Source organism: Dasypus novemcinctus, chromosome 21 (assembly GCF_030445035.2).
Source record: "Dasypus novemcinctus isolate mDasNov1 chromosome 21, mDasNov1.1.hap2, whole genome shotgun sequence".
Lineage (NCBI taxonomy): Eukaryota > Metazoa > Chordata > Mammalia > Cingulata > Dasypodidae > Dasypus > Dasypus novemcinctus.
The window spans coordinates 42694157-42715592 of record NC_080693.1 but is presented as its reverse complement, the minus strand read 5'-3'; the positions used below and the strand labels follow the sequence as shown (position 1 = coordinate 42715592).

The window sequence follows — 21436 nt, the reverse complement described above, 5'->3', positions numbered from 1 at the left end:
CATTCTCTACCTCCCACCGAAGGGCAGTGGGGATCAGCCCTCGGGCAACCTGCTCCCAGGGTGATGTCTGGGCAGATTAGGGCCCCAAAGCTGGCAGGCCTATTAGGAGGCCTTTGTGGGGGAAGGGACTGAGAAGGAGAAGAAAGGGATTTTCCATTCTCCAAGCAACTGGATTACACAGCCAGGGGATCAGGGAAGAACCGCTATTTAAGCTGCCTCTTCACCACAGCCCAGCCTCTGCCCTGGCTCTCAGCCTCTTACGTTCTCAGCAGGGATCTTAGGGAGCCTTGTCTTGCCTGCTTTGGAGGTATGTTTTTATGATCTGAGTCAGACAAAACCAAGTCTCATCTTCCCTCACCCCTGAGAGCTATTATACCAAAGAGGGACTCAAAAGGGATCAGCTCACCACCATCTCCACCAACCTGCATCTCCAACCAGGACCCCCCAGCCCAGAGATGGATCCAGAAGGCGTGGCTCAGAGGTTCCAAGTCACACAGCAAGTGAAGGGACACTAAGATGGTTCCAGATCACGGCTGGATTTACTGGAGGATGTTCTCCCCAGACTGAGTCAGGCCTATTCCAGGGACTGGAAGGCACCCTAGACTCAGCTGTTCTCCCCTACAAGATTGAAGTTTGTTTTCAAGCCTTCCTCAGCACTGATATGCTCTGGAGAGGGAGGGGACCCCTCTTCCCATTCGGTCTCCTGGGCTGCAAAAGCGACCGCTAGATTGTGATGGGGTAGAGTGAGGAGGGCAGGGTGGAAGGAGACTAGACTCAAAAAATCCAAAGTCTTAAGGTCTAGTCCCAGCCTTACCACTCATTTGCTGTGTGGCTTTGGGCCCCTCTCTGAGTGCCAGTTTTCTTATCTGCAAAACGGGGATAAAAACATCTTTTGGGATGGTTTTTGAAGATTGAGTAAGACAAGGTACTTGCATCCTAAAGCACGGCTTCTGGTATCCATACTAGTTGCTCAATAAATAATGGGGAAGCAGAATTAAAGGTGATTTTATTTCCTTCATGCAGGAGCTGTGGCCATTCCCCAGAACAAGAGGTTTCACTATACAACAAGCAACTGGTTCTTCCCACCAGGAGGGCAAATCCATCATGTTCAGCAACTATCAGCCTCCCCCACCTGTGTAAGGTTATTGGGGGGTCATGCCCCCACACTCTGTGTCGACTTTCTAGGAAGAGTCACCACACAAGAGGCCCAAAGCCCCCCACTCTGGCCCCGTGTGGCCCCTGGAGGTTTTTTGCTGATAAAGTGGTAATCTCTGACCTTCCCAATAGCCAGAAAATTCTATGATCTTGTGACCCCTAAAAGCCCTGCCCTGCTAATGGTTTTATGATCTTCCCTAAGGAATCCTCTCTTTGCCCTCCCTACCCCCCAATCCCCTTTCAGTAGGTCCTAGTCAAAATAAACAACGTTTATGACCAGAGCAGGATTCAAGGTCCGCTTTGCAAACAAATGCGCAGCCCTTTGAAGGTGCCTGGGGAATCCATCAGCCCTGGCATGATGCTCCCCAGGCCCGAGGAGAGGTGGGCCCTGGGAAGGGGCTCAGGCCGTGGGAAGCCGGCCTCTGGATTCTGGATTGGGAGTCTGGGGCTCCCTGCAAGAAGAAGGGAGAGAAAGGGGGAAGGAGGCTCGGCAGGCCCTGAGAGGTCCACTGTGGCCGGCCACCTCCCCCGACGGGAGTGCAGGCCCCCTTGGGTGCCGAGACCTGACCTGGTATGCCATCAGGGCGAGGAGCGGGAAAAACAAGGGAAGATGGAGAAAGAGGAGCAGACAGGAGTGGGTGAGCAGGGTAGAGCCCAAACCCAGGAGGTCTCAGGCCCCCTGTCACTAACTCCAGGGCTCACCTGGACGGTGGAAGGAGCCTGATGGGATAACTTTCCTCAAGAAAACCAGGCCAGTCGCCGTGAGGTGAAAATCAACCCACCCCCGCCTGCTTTCTGGGCCTGAGTTGAAGGGGGAGAGAGAACGAGGGTCCATCCTGAGTTTCCCTCGGAGGCCCCCAACATCAACTCTAGCGAGCGATAACACTGGGGGAAAGCAGGCATGCCCCTCCATCCAAAACAAACGCCTGCGCCTCCATCCCTCCCCAGGTGGAAGGCAGAACGCTGCCCCCACTCCCTTAAACACCCTCAGGCCGCGGCCCAGGCCTCTTGCCCGCCTCTCCCCTCCTCCGCAGGTGAGTCCGCTAGGTGTGTTTTGGAGGGGGTGTGCCTCTGCCTGGGGAGCTGTTGTCAGAGAATATTAATACGGGATTCCCAAAGGCCCAGGTCTGAGAGCAGCTTTCTAGGACGCGCAGCTCAGCGCTTTCTTCAGCCACTGCACCAGCCTCCAGAACTGGGGCGCGGGCCTGGGGGCTGGTGCTCTCCAGCTCAGGGCTGGGGGAGGAAAAACTTCCCTCCTGAGGCCTGTCCCTCATCATTTACCCTGCTAAAAATACGGTGCTATCCAACAGGTGAGGAGCTGGACAGGAGACATGTGGGGGGAGCCAAGGTATCTATCAGTTACTTCCCAGGTACTCGCTTAGAATATTTGTATATATGGCATATAATTAATGCTTGACAGTGAGAGTCAGAGAGATGGAAGATTGGAAAGAGAACAAAGAGACAGAGCCCTGGAAACTCAGGTGTGAGTTGTTCTGGGATAAAAACAGTTTACTCAAACATTATCTCCCAGACTGCAAGAAAAATAGCCGTAAGGACTTTTCGTGGTCTTAGACATTAAGAACATCAACAGAGCACCCCGGTGCCCAACACAGTGCCTGAGTACAGAAGATCCTCCATGTCAGAGGAATTTCAGGCCTAGAAGGGCTTTGGCGTTCATCTGAACCAGAGGGTCTCAACTTTGGTTCAAAGAGAATAACCTGGGGAGTTTTTGAAAAATCGGGCGCCCAGGACCCACCTCCAGAGATTTTTATTTAATTACTCTGGGGTGCAGCCCTGGAATCTGTATTTTCCAAAAGTGTCCCCAGGGAATCTACTGGGCAGCCAGGTTGAGGACTACCTGTCTAGGCCGATACGTCATTTTACCGATGGGGACACTGAGGCCGAGAGAGCAGGTTGCTCGGGCTCACTCAGCTAACACGCAGCAGAACCAGGACCAGAGAAGCCAGTTTGGTATCCTGATATGTTTGTTAAATGATATCTGATATGTTTGTTAAATGAGCAAATAAAAGATTGATTCTCTTTTGAAGGCATTCCTGTCTGCAGAGACCAGCCACCCATCCCTCTCCCCTATTTTCATTTTATTTTTGTCAGAGGTCAGGCAGGCTGGCATCTTTAACCCGATCCTCCAGGTCTCTCATCTTGAAGGCTTCGGGGCTCATACAGTGCAAACACACAATGTTCCCAAATCAAAAACTGTCAGCTGGCCCGGAGCCTCCGGGAGGGACGGGGCAGCTGTTTTTCCTTGGCCACATGGAGCCTGTACCAGTGTACGCCCCAGAGCAGGGCTGTGGGAGCATGTGTGTGCAAATGTACATCCATACACCGTCGCATACGTATGTGAGCCTATGCAGAGGATCCTCCAGCGTACAGGCACACATCCTGCTGGGCACGTCAGCACTTGGCAGTGAGAGTGGATGTATAAATACCCGTGTGGGATGGTACACGTGTTCATGTCAGCACTAATTTATGCAGGAGTAGAGGTGTAAATGTGTGAGAAAACATGTATAAAGGTGTCAAAGATTCTGAAGTGGTGCCCAAAGTGTGTACTAGTAGATGTGTCAGTAATTGTGCACAAGTGCAGAAAGCCAAATCTGCATTGACCAGTAGAGGCACATAGGTGAAAATACGTATGTGGCTGGCTGTACGTATAAATGTGTGTGCCCAGGAGCCTGTGTGTGCAAGAGCAGGGTGCAGATTTCTGCAAAGAGAGAAAAGGGTTCTGCTGTTTGCATCACAGTTATCCTAAGTAATCATTGGAAAATATGTGTCAGAAAACTGTATCTTTCATGCTTAAATATATCACGGCATATATAAATGAAACATGATATCGTGCAGGCTGAGATGCTACACATTAGCATTGTTTATCATTAATAGAATTAAATAACCCATGCAAGGCCCTGGTAGCATTTCTTACAATTTTATTTAACACTGTTTTGGCCGAGCAGCATTTGGCAAACTCGGGTACACATTGTAGATTACTGTAACAAATGCATAGTTTGTAGAATGTAATACATAACACATGATAAGTTAACAGAGAAGTGTCATCTAAAAATTCCAACTGTCCCCATCTTTCTTTGGGTTCCCCTTTTTCCCTTTCTCTCTTCCCCACACCTGATTAAAACCCATCCCTTCACACTTCCTTAAGAGATCTCTGCATTAGTAGTTAGAGAAAAAAAAAAGATAAAGTGGAGGGTGAGGAATTGGGGTGGGGGAAGAGATAACACTCTAAGACCTGGTCTCTGGAATGTTTCTAATCCTCCACAGTCTGTCAGAGACAGCCCCAAGCCCCAGCATGTGTTAAAACACGGAGACCAAAAGCCTCTCAGGTTGACCAACAAAAGTGAGGCATTCCGTCCGAGTAAAAAGAATGTTGCACTATCAAATTAGTGATAAATCCTCTATTAAAAGATTCATAGAAACTGTTCCCTGCTTCTCTTTTTTAAGGGGAAGCCATATCCTGTCCTGAGCCCAAATGAGAACCATCTTGCCTATAGTTTCAGGCCTGCCAGCTCACCTCACAAAACATGGGCTGACCAAGGGACTAGAATATTCGCTAAACTACAAAGGGCCTAAAGGAAAATAAAAACTGAAGAGCTGGGAAAGCTGAGATCTTCATCAACAAGGCCAAACTGGAATGTAAGTGAGAAGAGGCTAGAGCTACCATTGAGAGCCATCCATGCTGAAAAAGCTCTCTAACAAGCCACTGGGCAGTGAGAAAAGAGAGCATTCAGTCCTCACAGATAATGAATCAGTGGCACTGGTAGGTCTTTCTAAAACTTGCCAAGGACTTCTTAATCTTCCAGGAGCCAGAGCCAAGATCCCAAAGGGAACCTCGAAGCCCTGCTCTCTAGGATCAGTTTTCCACAATCTCTGAGGTTTTGGCATGGCAGTACCAAGACTGAGACCAGGAGCACCTCCCTATGTCTGCCTCCCTGGGTGCTAAATTTCTCCATCTTTTCTCTTACTGAGATGCCTCAGTTCTGGGAGGTAAAGGCGGCCAAGTCCAGGTGGAATGGTGACACTGCCCCCCGCCCAGTGCCAAATCTCCCGCCACCAGCAACAAAACAGTCACCAGAACTGTCTTTTCAGACAGTCTCCAGACCCTCCCCACCACTTTCAGCTGCTAGAGAAGCCAGCAGAGATAGCAGCCAACCTGCGTGGGGGGGGCAGCACCAGAAAGCATGGTATCTTCAGGATGTTCAAGTCGGGAAATTGGGTCTCCGGAGCCTGGCACTGTGGGCTGTCTCCTGAATGAATACAGAAGGGAAAAGGTTTCCTAATATCTGGATTAAAAATGAGAATGGTGAAAAGTACTCATCAATGTGTGACCCCCAAGGCACACATGTACACACACACACGCCCATAACCCACCCACACACACATACACCCTGTCCATGCAGACAAATCATGAATCATTTCTGTGGCTGAACATATTAGCGTTCAGTAATATTCTCAGAGGCCCAAGGTTTTCAGCCAAATCCCAGGTCTGTGCACAAGGACACTGCATAAATCCCTCCCCTTATGAAAGGCCAGCCTGAGCAGATGGGACCACTCTTAAGTAAACTGCAGAGCCCTCCCTTCATCCATCTCAGAAGGAGCTGCAGGGGGCTGGCCCCACCAGCCAGAGAGCAGCAGAAGCTGCTAATTCTGAGGCTAATGTTCATATCCCCAACTTATCTCTTGGAGAAGAGGTGTCATTTGACCACACAGCCCTCCCTCCCTTCCCCCAAGGGGAAACCAGATCTTGCAGTCTGACTGGAGGAGGCTACTGCAGAACAAGTGGTGGCCAGATTTGGGCATCCAAATACTGAGCATTCCGGAACAGCCGGGGCTAGGAGGAGGCGAGAGGCAAAAGGCCTCTCAAACCCAGTTTCTTTCCAGGCTAAGTCTGGGGAAATAACCTCACAGCAACTCCACTTTCTGATAACCTGCCTCATTAATATTTATTGAACAAAAGATTAAAAAAGAAGAAGAAAGGGCCAGATAATTAAACACTCAGCAGAGGTAGACGGCTATCAGTGAGGCTTCCTCCACCCTGCTCTCTGCCTGCCCCCCCCCCCACAGTCCAGGCCAAAGGCATATACTGCACCGTCCACCCCCCCCCAGCCCCTGCTCATCTCCCCAGGTGAGTGAGGGAGACGGAAGGCAGGTGGATGGATGGAGAGACAGACCTGGGCACCCCAGGTGCTCACCGGGAAATGCACGGACTGTGAAATTATACCAGAGCTGGACAACTTACCACTGGAACCCTTGGGGTACAGAAATAATTAACTTGCTAATCAGCTACACCCTGCTTTATCCTTTCTTCCTGGAAAAAATAATAATAATCGCAAATCGCCTTCACATCGGGTGCCTGTGTCTGTCACTTGGAGACCAAGGGTGCTTTTGAAGAAACACACTGTCTGCCTCCACGCAGACCCAAGTGGGTCATACAAAGTTTGGCCTCTTCCTTTTCCCAACCTCTCTCCAGCAGGCTTCAAAATGTTTCCAGAGACGCAGGGTTTTCTTCTCTGCGGCACAGGGTTTTTCCATCTCCACTAAGTCTTCTCCGCTTCAGCCCTCCCTACCCTGCTTGCTGGTGCTAAACAATCAAGATCCATGCGGAGAAAAGAGGATTGATTAGAAATCGTAATAATATTCCCCGCATTCGTCCGGCTTTACCCTTAACAAAGCGTTTTCACATATTATCTCATTCGGACAGAGGAGGTGGGAGCTGGAAGGGACCCCAGCACTCGTTTAGAGCAATCCCTTTGGGTTACAGATGAGGAAACTGAGGACCAGAAGGGTTAAGTGTCTCCTCTAAAGGCCACAGCCAGGAAAGTGGGGACAGGTCCTCGCGCTTATTGTCTGGGGACCGTGTGCCACCTGGAATCCTCTGAGAAAAAAGGAAAGAGCGCAGTAACTTTTCCCCTCCACAGTGGATGTAAGCCAAAAAATAAAAAATAATCGAAAGAGTAGGACAGGAGATTGAATCAAAGCAACTTCTGTAAGAAATGGCTTGGGGGGCTGGGAGAGGGGAAGACAATTAGTCGAAGTCCTGGACGGAAGGTGTTAATTAACAAACTTCCCCCTCCATCTCTTTGTCGCCCTCATCTCCCTTCTCTCCACGTTTAAAAAGCTGAAGGTTATGCAGTTTGGGATCTAAGGCTTAATTCAGCAGCAGGTCCCTGGGGGCTTTTCCTGGATTCAAATCTGGTGCCCACCCTCCCAGAGCTCACGGCACGAGGGGCTCATATGTGCATATGTGTGTCCACTCAGACGCTGGATTTAGCCGTAAAACATAGGCATCTTGATCCTTTCGCAGTTCAGATGATTTGCAAATTAATGGCTCTTTTCCCCCAAGGCTCTGAGGAGGTTAAAAAAGATTTCTGGGGAAAGGGAAGGGACAAAAAAAAAAAAAAGGCAAAACAGACACTGACTTCTGGTGGAAAATGCTCGCCTATGAATGGCAGGTATGTCTGGACGTGGGTCTCTACATTTCCAAGGACCCCGGGCCCCTGGTTGCCCGAGCCTATTGGAAGGTAAGCGGTTCCTTTGTGTGCTCGTTTATTACTAAGCCCAACTCTTTCCCTCTAAAACTCCTTCTTCTCCCTGTTGAGCTGACCATGCTTCTGGATTTATGAAGAGAGATGTTTTAGCAGAAATCCCCCAGAGTGTCCCATCAGCCCTAAATCCCAGGCCCGCTCACCCCCCCAAGACCCCACGACACACAGCATGCCAACACGGCTTCCTCTTGCCTATGCATTAGCCATCCATTGTGGCAGCCTGACATCTCTCACACATAAAACCGTAAGAGAGAAATAAAATATCTGTCTCTTGGCGAAAATAAAGCTTTGCCTCCCTCCTGATGTATAGGATATAAAATAAAGCCGCGGCTCCAATAGTGGCTTTTCCTTATGCCGGAGTTGCCTTTGCACACACGGAGACAATGAAGACGGATGGTTGGGGACGAGGCCCAGCCTCCTGGGGCCGCCTTCACCCTCTTTTATTATAGTCCTCCTCCTCCTTCCCCGCCTTCTGCTTTCTTCTTCACTTTCTTTCCTCTCTGGTCTGGATTTGCCTTTTATATGCCCTTCTCCTTCTTTCCTCTAGAACTTTATTCCTCTTGCTCACTTTCCTTCTAAGGCATGACAGAGACAGTGGAAGAGGAGCCAAGTTTCTCAGCTTCCCAAACAGGCTCACCATCTCGTCTTGCTTCCCCCTTCTGTAGATCCCCAGCTCTCCCTGGGCAGCCAGTCTCTATGGCTAATTTTGCTGTTACTGCTTGGGGATTTGCTTTGGTCAAATGTACAAATGTTCCCCAGGGACAATTAAGAATGTGTTTAGTGGGGGGAGGGATGTGGATTTTTTTCCGGGGAGCAGCTGCCCTTCCCCCCTCCTTCCTTCCCCTGGGCTGGGTGGTTTATGGATCTCAGCATTTATTTCTTTAGCCTCTGAAGAGGCTAACAGAGCAAAGCTGCCACCTCCCAAACCCAAGCCCGCATCCACAGACAGACTCAACTCTCCACAGGCCAACCCTAGTCCAATGCCCTCCTCCCTGCCTCCTCACCCCAGTCCTAAGAACTGGAAAGGGAGCACCTCTCCATGCTCTGGAGAAACCAGAACTGCCCCCCTCTCATGGCCACACAGCCACCCCCTGCCCTCCCACACTGCGCACAGTCTCCCACGGTGCATGGTGTCTGCCTTTTTCCTCCTGTCTTTGGAAGCCTTATTCCTGCCATGCCTGCACGCTCTCCTCTGGGCTTCTGTGTCTGAGTGGGTTTGTCTTAAGACACCTCTCTCCATCCCACCCGCTGTTCTCCATCTATTCAAGGCTGCTTCCCAACACATTCAAAACCTCATCTGCTCTACTAGGGACCACAGGACACAACAGGGGGCCTGGGAAGAGTACAGAGTGACTGAAAGAAGGGGTGCAGGGTCTGGGCTCCTGGGGGAGGGGTAACAGGGGGCAGGGGTGAGGTATGGGATAGGGGAGGCACCTTGGTACTGCCTGGAGGTAGGAGATGTCCAGCAGGAGGTCTGTAGGTGGCGTCTCAGTGGGTCACTGATTGATCTCCTCCGGTGAGGGATATAGGGAAGCCTGGAGGGGGGCACCCTGGGAGCTGAGGTTACCCCAATCTGAGGAGATCTTGAGTAATGCTGCCCAGACTTGGAGGGGCCCAGGCAGCAGCACCTATTGAATCCTGCCCAAAGGGAGGGAGGGCTTAGAGTTGCCAAGTCCAAAAAGAACTCTCCCAGTCCCAAAGGTAGTTAACTTTGGGGTTCTCTCTCTCTTTCTTCTCACTTGCTATCTCTCCAGATATCGGCAGTGACCGATAGGTAAGGGGAGAGTCAATTAGTGAGAGGATTAATTACTCTCAGGCACGAGCCCCGTTTGTCTTCCTTACCAGGGAGTGTGTGTTCTAACAGAGGAACACGGGCACGCACCCAAATACACATTGTTGTCACGCCATCTTAGACGTTTTATTTATTTGTTGGATTCCTGCCCAGAGCTGCTCGCAGGCTTTTCCACGGGCGCTGAGTCTCCCACCAAACACGCCGCCTTCTTTTCTCCCGCCGGCGAACGCACCTGTCACACACCCACACACCCGCCGGGTGCCCCCTCGGCCGGCGCCTGCCACACCCTCCAACTGCGCGCCTCTGCCCGCCGCCTCTTTGACGCCGGGTGCCTCGTTGGGTCTTTTTTCCCTTTCTTTTCCTCCAGTCCTCCTTCACGCATTTCCCCCACGTCTCTCCTTCCTCATTCCCCGCCTACTTTCCCGCATTCCTCCTCTTCTCTGATCTTCTGCTCCTGTCCCCTCTCCCCACCGAGGCGCTCCACCGTCTCGTCTCCGCTCCTCGGCACCGCGCCGCCTCGCATCTGAGAGCGCCAGGCTCGACCTTGCCAACCCCCTCCGGGTGCCCAGGGTCCCCTCCGGCCCTCGTGGGAAGCCCGCGTTGTTTACCCAGGCCGAGCGCACACCGTGACCGGATGCTGCCCTTCTCCGGCCTAGTGATCCGTCTGCCCAAGGCCCCGTGAAAATCTTGACCGGCGGCAAGTACACAATAGAGCCCGGTGGCAGGCCCCCCAAACTCCTCACCTCCAAAAGAGCATGAATTGAGGCTTCTCGGACAAATGCCCTAACTTGGTTTTCCTCCTCGGAAATATCGAGAAATAATACCGATACGCAAACACCCACCCTGCCTTACTCTGCGGTTCAGAAAAGACAGCGAAGTAAACTGTAAAATGCTGCGCACAAGTAGGTCATTTCGATGACAGAGGAAATGAGATTAAGGGAACCTGGTGAGAACTGGAGAAGGGATGGGAAGGGCGGGAGAGGGCGCGGCGAGATCCTGGGACCCGGCGGAACAGTTCCCTTCTGTCGCATATGTCGCATCTGCCGCATCCTCCCGAACCGACTGGGCCAGGGGTGCGACCGGCTCACGCCCCATTCCGGCAGCCAGGCGCGGGGTAACCGCCGAGAGCGCTCTCTGTCCCGGGCGCCTCCTTCTGCGGCTCACCGCCCTCCCCTGGGGTCCGCGGAGGGCAGGCGGGAGACGCCACAGCTTCTCTGTTCCGGGGCGGCGGGGAGGGAGGGGAAACTGCCCAAGCGCCGGTGACCCAGACGCCTCCAATCCTCGGGGCCCTCGAGCCACTCGCGGGAACTTCGGGGAGCGAGGGGAGGTGGAGTTCGGGACCAGGAAGGCGGAGGGAGGAAAGGGGTGCAGGAGGGAGTGCCTTCTGGCCCCCCAAGCTACAGGGAGTTTGAGGTGGACTGGCAGAAGCCCCGGTATCTCCAGTTCCTGAGCTGGGTCCCTCCCCTCGTGGCGCTTCTCAGAAGAGAAACCTGGAGAGTGAAAACCGCTTCCGGAGTCCTCTGGGGCCTTTACCAGGAGAGCCTGGCAGTGGGTGAAAAGGATTTTGCGGCCACTGAGCGACAGCACAGCCGCCAAGTTCCTCCCACAGCACCCGGTCCAATATGCGATAGTCCTGAGGCCTTGTACGTGGTTGTTGGTCTGTGCCACTTGGAGACGTTGGGTAGGAAAGCGCTTGTGTACCTCCTTTGGGAGACCGTAAACTTGGCGGCGAGGGCGAGAAGGGAAGGCTGCTGTCCTTCGCTGAGTCCACTTGGGTTTAAATGCAGGGTGCGCTGTGAGGCTTTAGAGACAGGCGAATTTAGAAAAGTGAGTCGGGTTTCTCTCCAGGTCTCTGCGACCAATACCCTTTAAAATAAAAGCTTGGTGGAAACGGGGGGGGGGAGGGGGGAGAGAATTAATACTGGAGGCGTTAAATCTGTACTTTAATCCTAGATCAGGAGCCAGGAGTCGCACCTCGCAGTTGCGCTCGCAACCCGCGTTGTAGGCGCTGGGCTGGTTCCCGCAGACCTGTTTATTACGCCATCTCCACACGGAGACAGGATGCCCCCATGCCCTAGAGCTCGTGTGCCGTGCTCCCCAGCTCCCCGCCGCGCTTGTCCACGCTCTTCTTCCCCCTACGTCGAGATCCCTGCACTCCAAAATGGACAGAGCAACCTCCTCCTGCGCCCCTGGAGGAAGGCGGTGGGCCTTGGCTTCGCGAGTAGCCGGCAGCCGGGTCCAGCTGTCGCCCCGTAGGTCCCCGCCGAAGCCCCCCTTCTGCGGCCCCTCTGTTTTGCATGAGAAGGAGCCCAGCTGGGGCGGGGGCGGGCCACCGGGGTGTGGAGCCGCTATAGATTCCAGAAAGGGGAGGGTGGGTCGAGGGCGCGTGCAGCGAGAACCCGGACAGCTGGGGCTGGAGAAGCTTGGGGACCCATTCGGCGGGACAGGCCCCTCCCCGCCGGCTTCACCCGAAGCAGCGGGCTGGGGTGGAGCCTTGATGTCCTGGCGGGCCGAAGAGGCAATGACTACGCGCCACGCCGCACTTAGCGCTTCCCGGGGTACGGAAGTGCCGGTACTGGTCTGCTTGCTCGAGCAATTGCCGGGTCCGCAGGAGCAGCGCTAGGCTGAGTCCCAGCCCGCGGAGCTCGCCCGCTGGGTGGGAAAACTGACCTTGCCATCTCCTGCCCTGCCCTAAGCGCGGGCCTGGGAAACTCCGGCGGAAGGGGGTGGTACGCGCGAGTTAACCCGCCTCTGCGCCGCCCTGCCCCGCAACTAGGAGCCCAGCAGGAGATGGGGGGGAGGGGCGGCTGGAGTTTCGGAGCACAGAACGCACGCAGAGGTCAAGGTGGTGCCAAGCGCCAACGAAGAGCAGGGCCGCCTTCGGCTTCGGTTCCAAATGAAAATGTGACGCGGGGGGCACGACGGGGGTTGCCGGAGAGTCTCGGAGTTCCAGAGCAGTGCAGGCAGAGGCTGGGGGCAGAAAAGGGGCGTTGGAGAGCCTGGAAACCCAATGGTCTCAGGACGCGCAAGTCAAATTCGCTGTACTAGCTTCCCGGTTCGTCCGAAGAGGGCATTCCGTTTTCAAAAAGCCAGATTTCCTGACGGCCCAGGTCACTGCAACTGCGTTTCCGCGCGTGTTTTCCCCAACTTCCCCCCGGACCCTGTATGGGAAGTCTGAGACCCGCACCGCGAGTGGGGTCAAAAGGCCAAGTCCAAGCAAACCTTCGAGACTAGTCGTGGCTGCCCACACTATTTTCCTTTTCTACTAGGACTGAGTGAACCTTTTTAGCCTCCACCCCTCCCCCAAAAGGAAGTAAAACTGGGGTCACCCATCCCTGTCACCTTCAGATCCCACCACCGCAAGGGAACTCCTAGTTTAGCGTAGAAAAGTTGCCACCAAAACGGAATTTGGCGTTTGACTCCCGTGCGCCAGGAAACTAGAATGACTCGTCAAGATTAAGGCTCCCAGGACCCGGAACTAACCCCCAACTCTGGGCAAATCCGCCCGCACGGGCAGTGGTCCTGAGTTTACCACTAGAGTGGAATTTGGGAGGTATGGGTTCCCTGAGGGAGTGGTCTGCGGTCGTCTGGAGAAGTCGATGCCTGTCCAGAGCCTGGAAAAGGGGACTGGAAGCCGGGCCCGTTAAGCCGGTGCGACGCACACCCCAAAGCACTGCAACTTCTCGCTGGCGCCCCCCGACGACCTTGCCGCCTCCTCCCGCTTTCCCCGCCACTACAACCCCACCCCCCTTCGACCCCGCCACTGCTGGAGCCCCGCGGTTTCCCGCTTAGCTGTTGTTTTTGTATGTAAAAGGAATCTCCGGATCACAGTTTTCCCAGAACTTCTCGCTTTGGTAGCAATGCCTCACCCGAGGCGCTTCCCCACCCACCTCTCCCTCCCCCGCACCACGCCTCCGGTCTCCCCCGCCCCCACCAGGAAACAGCCGGAATCAACTTTTCGAGAGTGCGCTGCGGGTGACAGACACCCAGGTCTCCCAGAGACCCGGACCCTGTGGACTTTGGATGGATTGGGAGGGGGCAGGGAAGGAAGGACAGAAGAGAAGGAGAAGAAAGATTCTGCTGCCAAATGCCCTCCCCACAAAGACGCGCGTTGTGCAGGACAAACTTATAGGCCAAGAAGGCAAGGTGGGGAAAAAAGCCAATTCCCGCTGAATTGCAAAGTCAAAGTCAAACAGTGACCCAGGGCCCCCTGAATCCCCAGACCCGACTGCACCCCAACCCTCGACAAGACTCGGTCTTGATTACCCCCACCCTCTTGAAAACTCTTGTCCCCGCCTGCGCCTACTCCCTCCCTCCTTCAATCCCTCCCACCGAAACCCACGCCTTACCGAAGCAATTGGGGCCCTGGGAACCTCTCTGTCGGCGCCGCGCCGGACCGCGGGTGCCGCGGCTACTGATCCTCCAAACGCGGTCTCCCGGCACTCTCCCGGGCCGGGAGATGCAGAATGGTTTACAGAGGGACCGCGAGCAGCTGATTGGTCGCGGGCCGCGGTGACGTCGGCGGGCGCTGCATTAAGGCGAGGGGGCTTCCAGAGCTCAGCCAACAGCCAGGAGCAGTGACCGAGCCGCCGGAGCCGGGGAAAGACGCGCCGCGGCGGCGGACTGGGCCAGGAAACCGGGAACCGAGGGCCGCGCTCCCAGGGAGAGCCAGCTACCAGCAGCGGCCCGGGCAGCGACAGCGGCGGCCCGCGCCGAGCTGTTTCAGCCTCCAGCCTGTTGTAGCTGCTGCACCAGGACATTTTTTTTTAAAGCTCTCCAAGCTGCCCACTGCCCCTGACTCCTCCCGCTGCAAAAGGGGGGAGGGGGGACGACAAAAAAAGGAAAGAGGCTAGAAAGGAAACCCAGATTTGCCAGCACAACGAAAAAAGAGGGGGAAAAGGAAAAGAAAAGAAAGTCGAGCGACTGTGGGTTGGACGCGCGGGCCGAGCGATGCGGGGCTGCGCGCCCAGGCCGCGGCGAATTGTCACTGGAGGCACGATGAACGGCCAGGCGCGGTGAGGAGCCAGCCCGTATCGCCCAGGAGCCCAGGCGCAGGGAAGGCCGCCCCGAGGACACGGAGGTCGCCCCGCAGGCCACGGGCCGAGGTGACGGGGCTGGGGCGGTGGGGAGCGAGAGAGCGCGCCTGGCTGCGTCCGCCCGTAGTTGTCCCTCTCCGTTCTCGATTGACACAAACACTTCTCCGAAAGGGGGGAAACCCAAGCAACAACAACAATCAACAACAAGCTCTTCCTCCTGCCCTCCCCTCCTCCCTCCCCCTGGCCTGTCCCCGCCCCCTCCCCCGGCCCCACGAGCGCGCCGGCCGCGTCCGGACCCTCCGCGAGATGCCGGCAGTTTAGGATCCAAAGCTTCTCTACTCGTTTTGCTCTTTCCTTTTCTTTTTTAAAAAGAGGGGGGAAATCCCGGTGGTGGGCAATCCGGCACGCACACACCTGCGCTCTTACACCCGACAAAAGCAGATGCACTTTGACTTCTGACAGCTCTACCTCAAGCTGGAGAACTCAGCAGCGCTTTCCCTGCAACCCGAGTTCGCCGCGTCGTGCTTTTCCTTCTCCATCTCGTTTATTTATTTATTTCGATTCCTGCCGTCGTTCTCGGTGACCTTCACTCCCCCGAGAGCTCTGGGCAGAAGGGTCGCTTTCTCGCCCGCCCAAGACTCCTTTTCTTTGCCCCGGGGGCAGCAGCGGAGCTGCTCTGCCCGGGGACCCGGGGCACCCCGACTGCGTGCTCCACCGAGGCGTCTCTTCCCACCCCACCCCCGAGCCTCGTTTACCCTCTTTTGATTTTCTGGTGCGGGTTTTGGCTTGAACAGCCGAGTGTGTCTCCTCTTTTTGGAGGGGTGAGGGAACTCGTGCCGGCCGTCTTCGGGAGTCATCCTCTTCGGCTCTGCCTGCCAATCTCTCCGGGCCCCCACCCGACCAAACCAAAGACCATGGTGCACTGTGCCGGCTGCAAAAGGCCGATCCTGGACCGCTTCCTCTTGAACGTGCTGGACAGGGCCTGGCACGTCAAGTGCGTCCAGTGCTGTGAATGTAAATGCAACCTGACCGAGAAGTGCTTCTCCCGGGAAGGCAAGCTCTACTGCAAGAACGACTTCTTCCGGTGAGTACTTACCTTGCGGCTCTACTCCTGCCTGCCCGCGCACCGGTCGCTGTCAGGTCCTGATCAGAGGTCAGAATGGACCCCGCGGCCGCACGAGGAGCTGCCTCTGGAGAGGGCAGCTAAGTCCAGTGGGAGCCTTCCTCTTCACCAGCTGGCTCTCTGGGGCTCCGGGACACAGCCCTGCTTGCCTCTTGTAAACTGGGGGTTCGGGCTTGGCTGCACGTGCCTGGAAAGAAAAAGCCTGAGCGCATCTCAGCCCCTAAAGCCCTTCAAGCTTGGAAAGGAGGTTGGGCAGCCTCCTCCGTTTAGCCCTGACACCTGTCTTTCCTGGTGCTAAGCTCTCCAGCAACCGTATTTGCTGAGCCTTTGGGTTTCTTGCGCTCCAGCCTGAGCTTAGGAAACCTGGGCTCGCTCCTTGCCACTGCCTTTCGGGTTTCAGAGAGGTCTTGGCGGAACCGCCGAGCCTTTTGCGTGCAGAGTGCCGGCCTCCCGCCGTGGTAGCAATTGATCCTGCCCGCACAGGGGGCTTCCCCAAACCCCGGCAGGCCTCGAAGCCCAGGCCTGGGCGAACAGTTGCACCGTAGCCTTTGAAATGCCCCGAGGCTGCAACCTCCCCGGGGCCTTTTATTCCGGCTTCACTGTCCAAAACCGACGCGGCTCTGGCGCGCGGGCTGGCCTTTGAGCCCTCCCAGGCTCTGCCGGCTACCGCCCGCCAGCTTCTTGCCCAAACCCTGGGAGAAGGTGGGACGCGGCTCGCCTGAATTGGGCGACTGCGCCCCTCCTCTGTTTAGCATTTTAATTGTATTCGTTTAAACTCAATATCTTGTCACTTCACTCACACAAACATGCAAGTCAAGAGAAGCGGCGCAAATGCGAACTGTAGTTTTCCTGTGCGGCTTTGAATTTTCCAGCTTATTCCGCTGACTTGTTTTCTGCTTTTCTTTGAGTTTGCGGTGACAAATCAAACTGGGGGAGGGGGAGCTCGAAGTCACCTGGGCCGCTTTGCCCAGAGGCTGAGGACGCGCTGTCCCCATTGCCGCACCAGAATGCGTGGTTCCGAGTGCGGAAGACCGTGGAGTAAATAGCTGTGCCCGCTTGCACTGCGAGGAGGCAGCGCGGGGTGCGCTTCTGAGCCACCGCCAACGCCGCGCGGGCTAGAACCGAGCCCGACGGTAGCGCGCGGGTGCCTGCTGCCGGTGGGCTCCAGAGGCCTGGCTCCCGCAAAGGGCGGCCCGTTGCCTAGAGCTGGCTCAACCCCCTTGCGGCTCCCGCTTGAGCCAACCCGCGGGCTTTGAGCGTGAATGTGGCGGCGGCCCATCTGCACCCGCAGGGCTCTCCGCGGAGCTGTTTGTTTCCCGGCGGCACAGCGGTCTCTCGCCAATCCCCAGCCGAGTGCGTGGTGGTTTTAGGGTGAAAGGAAGCCTGAAGCTAGCAGAGAAAAGCGGCGCTCGGTGGCGTCGATGTGGAGCTTTGATTTAAATTCGTCTGTCCCCGGAATCTAATTGGAAAGATTAGTGTCCCGTCGCCTTCGCGCCCTCTTCGGCGGCGCTTTTCGTCTCTGGGATAACGCTGGGCTTGAGGCTGGGGCGCAACCTGGGCCCTTCGCTCTAACCGTGCGCTTCTCCTCCCTGTCTTTTCCCTGTTGCCCCGCGCTGGCTCCTCCTGCCTCCTCTCCTGCTTAATCGGCATTCTGCCTTTCTTTTGGGCTCTCTCTCTCCTTTTTTTCTACCCCCCCCCCTTCTTCCTCCTCTTTCTACCTTTCTCTCTCCTGGCCTCTGTCTCTCCCTGTCCCTCGCCAACCCGGCCCCCTGCAGGTGTTTCGGTACCAAATGCGCGGGCTGCGCGCAAGGCATCTCCCCCAGCGACCTGGTGCGGAGGGCACGGAGCAAAGTGTTTCACCTGAACTGCTTCACCTGCATGATGTGTAACAAGCAGCTCTCCACCGGCGAGGAGCTCTACATCATCGACGAGAACAAGTTCGTCTGCAAAGAGGATTACCTAAGTAACAGTAGCGTCGCCAAAGAGAATAGCCTCCATTCGGGTGAGGCCCCAATTCCCGGCTCCCCAGGGGCGGGCGAGTCCTGGGGGAAGGAGACCCGCCGAGCCCATTGCTCACCTGTCCCTTCCCTCTCCCCAGCCACCACGGGCAGCGATCCCAGTTTGTCTCCGGACTCCCAAGACCCGTCGCAGGACGACGCCAAGGACTCGGAGAGCGCGAACGTGTCAGACAAGGAAGGGGGCAGCAACGAAAATGACGACCAGAACCTGGGCGCCAAGCGGCGGGGGCCGCGCACCACCATCAAAGCCAAGCAGCTGGAGACGCTGAAGGCTGCCTTTGCCGCCACGCCCAAGCCCACGCGCCACATCCGCGAGCAGCTGGCCCAGGAGACCGGTCTCAACATGCGCGTCATCCAGGTCAGGGCCCTGGCAGTGCCACTCCGCCCCGAAGAAGCCCGCACAGCCGCTCCGGGCCTCCAGGTCGAGCCCGGGAGAGCCGAGCGGCCATGGGGGAGCGAGTCCGTGGAGGCTGGAGGGGGGGGGGGTAGGGGAAGGAGGGGGCCCCCACCCCGTCCCACCACACCTTTGAAGCGCCGCCTGATGCGCTTCAGGAAATTCCCGACGCCTCCTCCTCTTCCCACCCCCACCGAGGTGATAGTGGCCGCGGAGGGGGAGGGGCGGGGAGCTCAGCAGGAGGCTGGAGGAGAGGACACTGTCCCACACCGCGGCGGAAGTTGGGACCCCTCTTTCTGCACATCCCCCTCAGCTCGGCAGGAGGAGGGAGTCGCTGTGCGCACCGATATCAATCTGTTCCTCTGCCTTCTGCACAATGTAATCTCCCTCTGCGTCCCTAAACCCAATTTTGTGGGTGCCTCTGCCATAGATGAGACCCAGAGCAGAGACTTTGCCTGGGAAGAGAGGTTGGGGCATCCTGGATTAGATGGGGAAAGGGAGTCTGGGCCGGAGTCAGCTCTGCTTCCAGCGGTGGGGAAGGGGGTCTGCGGTTGTAAGGGCATGAGACTGTGTGTGAGTTGGCTGCAGCAGGAGTCTCTGGCCCAAGGCTGGGGGTCCTGGTCACGGTCCTGGGAGGCTCTGTGAGAGTGTGGGTGTTTGTGTCAGGGAGGCTGAGTGTGCATGTGCACATATGTGCAGGCCGCCCTCAGTGGGAGGCCCTGTGGCTCATGGGTTGCTGTGCTAGCATGAGCGCACGTGAATGGGTGATTTTGTGTCTGTGTCACCCCAGGTCAGAGGCTGTGGGTATGTCTGGTACTGTGAGACTGTGTGGATGTGCAAGGAAATTGTGGATTGTGGTGTCACTATCATTAGGAAACTGTTCAACAGGAGGCTGTTTCTGTGCCTGTGTCTGTGTCATGGGGTATATGTGTGTGTGTGTATGTGGGGGGGGGGGGTTTGCAAGTAACCATGAAAGGAAAGCTGTGTGTGAGAGAGGTGCTATTTTGGGGAGGTCGATTGTGTCTGTGTGTACAGCACCCTGAGAAGCTCTAACTGTGATCAACAGAGCTGCTACATCCTAACTGCCTCACCTCAGGCAGGAGCAGCCTGCCCAGGAATCCTTTTCCGGACTGTTGCTCACCCTTGGCTCATGGTCCGCTCAAGGGGTCCCACCAGAGACCCCACACACACACACACTCACACACACTGAACGCCCAGAGTGGACGAGCTCGGCAAGGAAACATGAAGGGCCGGGCCCCGGGGCGGGAGTGGGGTCTCCGTGGCTTCACCCCGAGACCTGTGCCCTTCAGGTCTGGTTCCAGAACCGGCGCTCCAAGGAACGCAGAATGAAGCAGCTCAGCGCGCTGGGCGCCCGGCGCCACGCTTTCTTCCGCAGCCCGCGCCGGATGCGGCCGCTCGTGGACCGCCTGGAGCCGGGCGAGCTCATCCCCAACGGCCCCTTCTCCTTCTACGGAGGTGGGTGCGCCGCCGAATGGAGGGGCACCGCCAGGCCGGGGTTGGCTTCGCTGGAAGCGGGGGCAGGTGGGAGGTGCTCCTGGCTTTCCATGGGGAAACGGAAAGCTGGGGAGAGAAGGGGGAAAGCCCGGGAGTAAATCAAAGGGAGGTGGTGAGACCAGGGGCCGAGCTCCAGCCCTGAATGAGGCCGGCTGGGCAGGTGGAGAGCAGCTCCTGTGTCTGCACCAGACCAGCTCCTCCTTTCTCCTGGCCCTGCAGGGGCGCCCCACAAACCGCCCGTTCCCGGCGCGTTGCCCTCCCCAGCCCGCTTTCGAGCGCGCTTCCGCCCTTTCTACCCCGCCTCACCCAAGGCCGGGTCCTAACACCCTCCTTCCCACCGCTCCGCAGATTACCAGAGTGAGTACTACGGCCCAGGGGGCAACTACGACTTCTTCCCGCAAGGCCCCCCGTCTTCGCAGGCCCAGACGCCCGTGGATCTGCCCTTCGTGCCGTCGTCCGGGCCGTCCGGGACGCCTCTGGGCGGCCTGGAGCACCCGCTGCCCGGCCACCACCCGTCGAGCGAGGCGCAGCGGTTCACTGACATCCTGGCGCATCCCCCCGGGGACTCGCCCAGCCCCGAGCCCAGCCTGCCCGGGCCCCTGCACTCCATGTCGGCCGAGGTCTTCGGGCCAAGCCCGCCCTTCTCGTCGCTGTCGGTCAACGGCGGGGCGAGCTACGGCAACCACCTGTCCCATCCCCCCGAAATGAACGAGGCGGCCGTGTGGTAGCGGCGTCTCGCACCGTCCGCAGAGTTTGTGGTTGTACAGAAATGAACCTTTATTTAAGAAAAACTGAAAAAAGGAAGAAAAAAAAAAAGGCAGAAAAAGCAAGTCCCCCATCCCTTCCTCCAGCCTCGGGAACCATTCTCCGTCTGGGGAGACTGGATGGGAAAGGGGGACACGAAACAGGATCCAAATCCGCCTCGAGGCAGGACTGGGATCCCCGTGCTGGCTGGCGAGGTTGCAGAAATGGGGCTCCCAAAGGGAGAGGCAGACTTCTCCCCACCTCCCACCTGGACCCCGAACCGTGGACAGCTCCCGCGGGCGGCAGAGGGACACACGCGGCTGCCGCGGGCGCGCACAGCCGGGGAGGCCGGCAGGAGCCGCGGGGAGGCCGGCCGCCGGGCAAAGCCGGGTGAGGGAGGCGGAGCCGCCCGGGGCCCTTCCGGACCAGGCTAGGAGGGCCCTGGTGCTGGGAAATCCCTTATTAGAGTTGTCTTAGAGTTCAGTAACAGCGACAACAAACTCTTATAGCTTCAGAAACGCCGACCTGCTGTGCATCAGGTGGGACTATATATATATATATTTTGTCTATCTTGGTTTTTGGTTTTTGATTTTTGCCAAAATTGCAAAATTCTAAATGTAAAGCCCTCAGTATCAACTCTTCTACCTTCACAAAGCTCCACATACGCTTACACAGATACACACAGATACACTCGTTAGGATGGTGTCACAGCCAGACCACTCACTAAAATGACTTGAACATCAGCTGTACCAGAAAAGTATTCTACCTTCACACACACAAAGTTAAAAAAAAAAAAAAGACTATTGAACTAAAAAACAGTCAACTGTTTACGTATAATGTTAAATTCAGGAGTTCCGTGTTTTATTAATATATCCTGTTTTGAAACCTCTTGTTCAAAAACAAAATGTTTTGAGCAATCAACCAAAATTGTTCCTTTTCTTTTCCTGTAGATGTTCTGACAGATTTGCAGGGCTTGCGGCTCACTGTGCTAGATTGTGAAAAGGTGTTGTTTACACGCGGCAAAGAGAAACACGCTATTCAGACAGTTGCCAAATAGAACTAATTATAGCACAAATACTGTAAAGGTGCCTGG

At 56.2% G+C, this 21436-nt stretch overlaps 2 protein-coding genes across 2 annotated transcripts; one reads left to right on the top strand and one right to left on the bottom strand.

Moving 5' to 3' along the window:
• Positions 1–6093: 6093 nt before the first annotated feature.
• On the bottom strand, positions 6094–14273 carry LOC101445173 (uncharacterized). The gene is made up of 3 exons (XM_004476387.4): positions 13863–14273; positions 12347–12483; positions 6094–11314 (listed from the first exon to the last, which is right to left on the bottom strand). The coding sequence occupies exons 1-3, from the start codon at positions 14271–14273 to the stop codon at positions 10447–10449; spliced, it is 1416 nt and encodes a 471-aa protein (XP_004476444.2). The 3' UTR covers positions 6094–10446.
• On the top strand, positions 14077–20344 carry LHX1 (LIM homeobox 1). Its single transcript, XM_004476383.4, has 5 exons — positions 14077–15633; positions 17448–17674; positions 17771–18048; positions 19395–19560; positions 19948–20344. Exons 1-5 carry the CDS (start codon positions 15464–15466, stop codon positions 20325–20327), a joined length of 1221 nt encoding a protein of 406 aa, XP_004476440.1. The 5' UTR covers positions 14077–15463; the 3' UTR covers positions 20328–20344.
• The last annotated feature ends 1092 nt before the right edge of the window (positions 20345–21436 follow it).

Excerpts from the sequence above, each read along its gene's own strand:
- LOC101445173 (XM_004476387.4), bottom strand. The coding sequence starts at position 14,273 with ATGTCCTGGTGCAGCAGCTACAACAGGCTGGAGGCTGAAACAGCTCGG. Across the intron at positions 12,484-13,862 it reads CCAGGGCCCCAATTGCTTCG|CCTCTGCCTGCACTGCTCTG; the intron begins GTAAGGCGTGGG and ends TTCTGCCCCCAG. Across the intron at positions 11,315-12,346 it reads GGCACCACCTTGACCTCTGC|CCTCACAGCGCACCCTGCAT; the intron begins GTGCGTTCTGTG and ends CTGTCTCTAAAG.
- LHX1 (XM_004476383.4), top strand. The coding sequence starts at position 15,464 with ATGGTGCACTGTGCCGGCTGCAAAAGGCCGATCCTGGACCGCTTCCTC. Across the intron at positions 17,675-17,770 it reads AGAGAATAGCCTCCATTCGG|CCACCACGGGCAGCGATCCC; the intron begins GTGAGGCCCCAA and ends CCCTCTCCCCAG. Across the intron at positions 19,561-19,947 it reads CCCCTTCTCCTTCTACGGAG|ATTACCAGAGTGAGTACTAC; the intron begins GTGGGTGCGCCG and ends ACCGCTCCGCAG.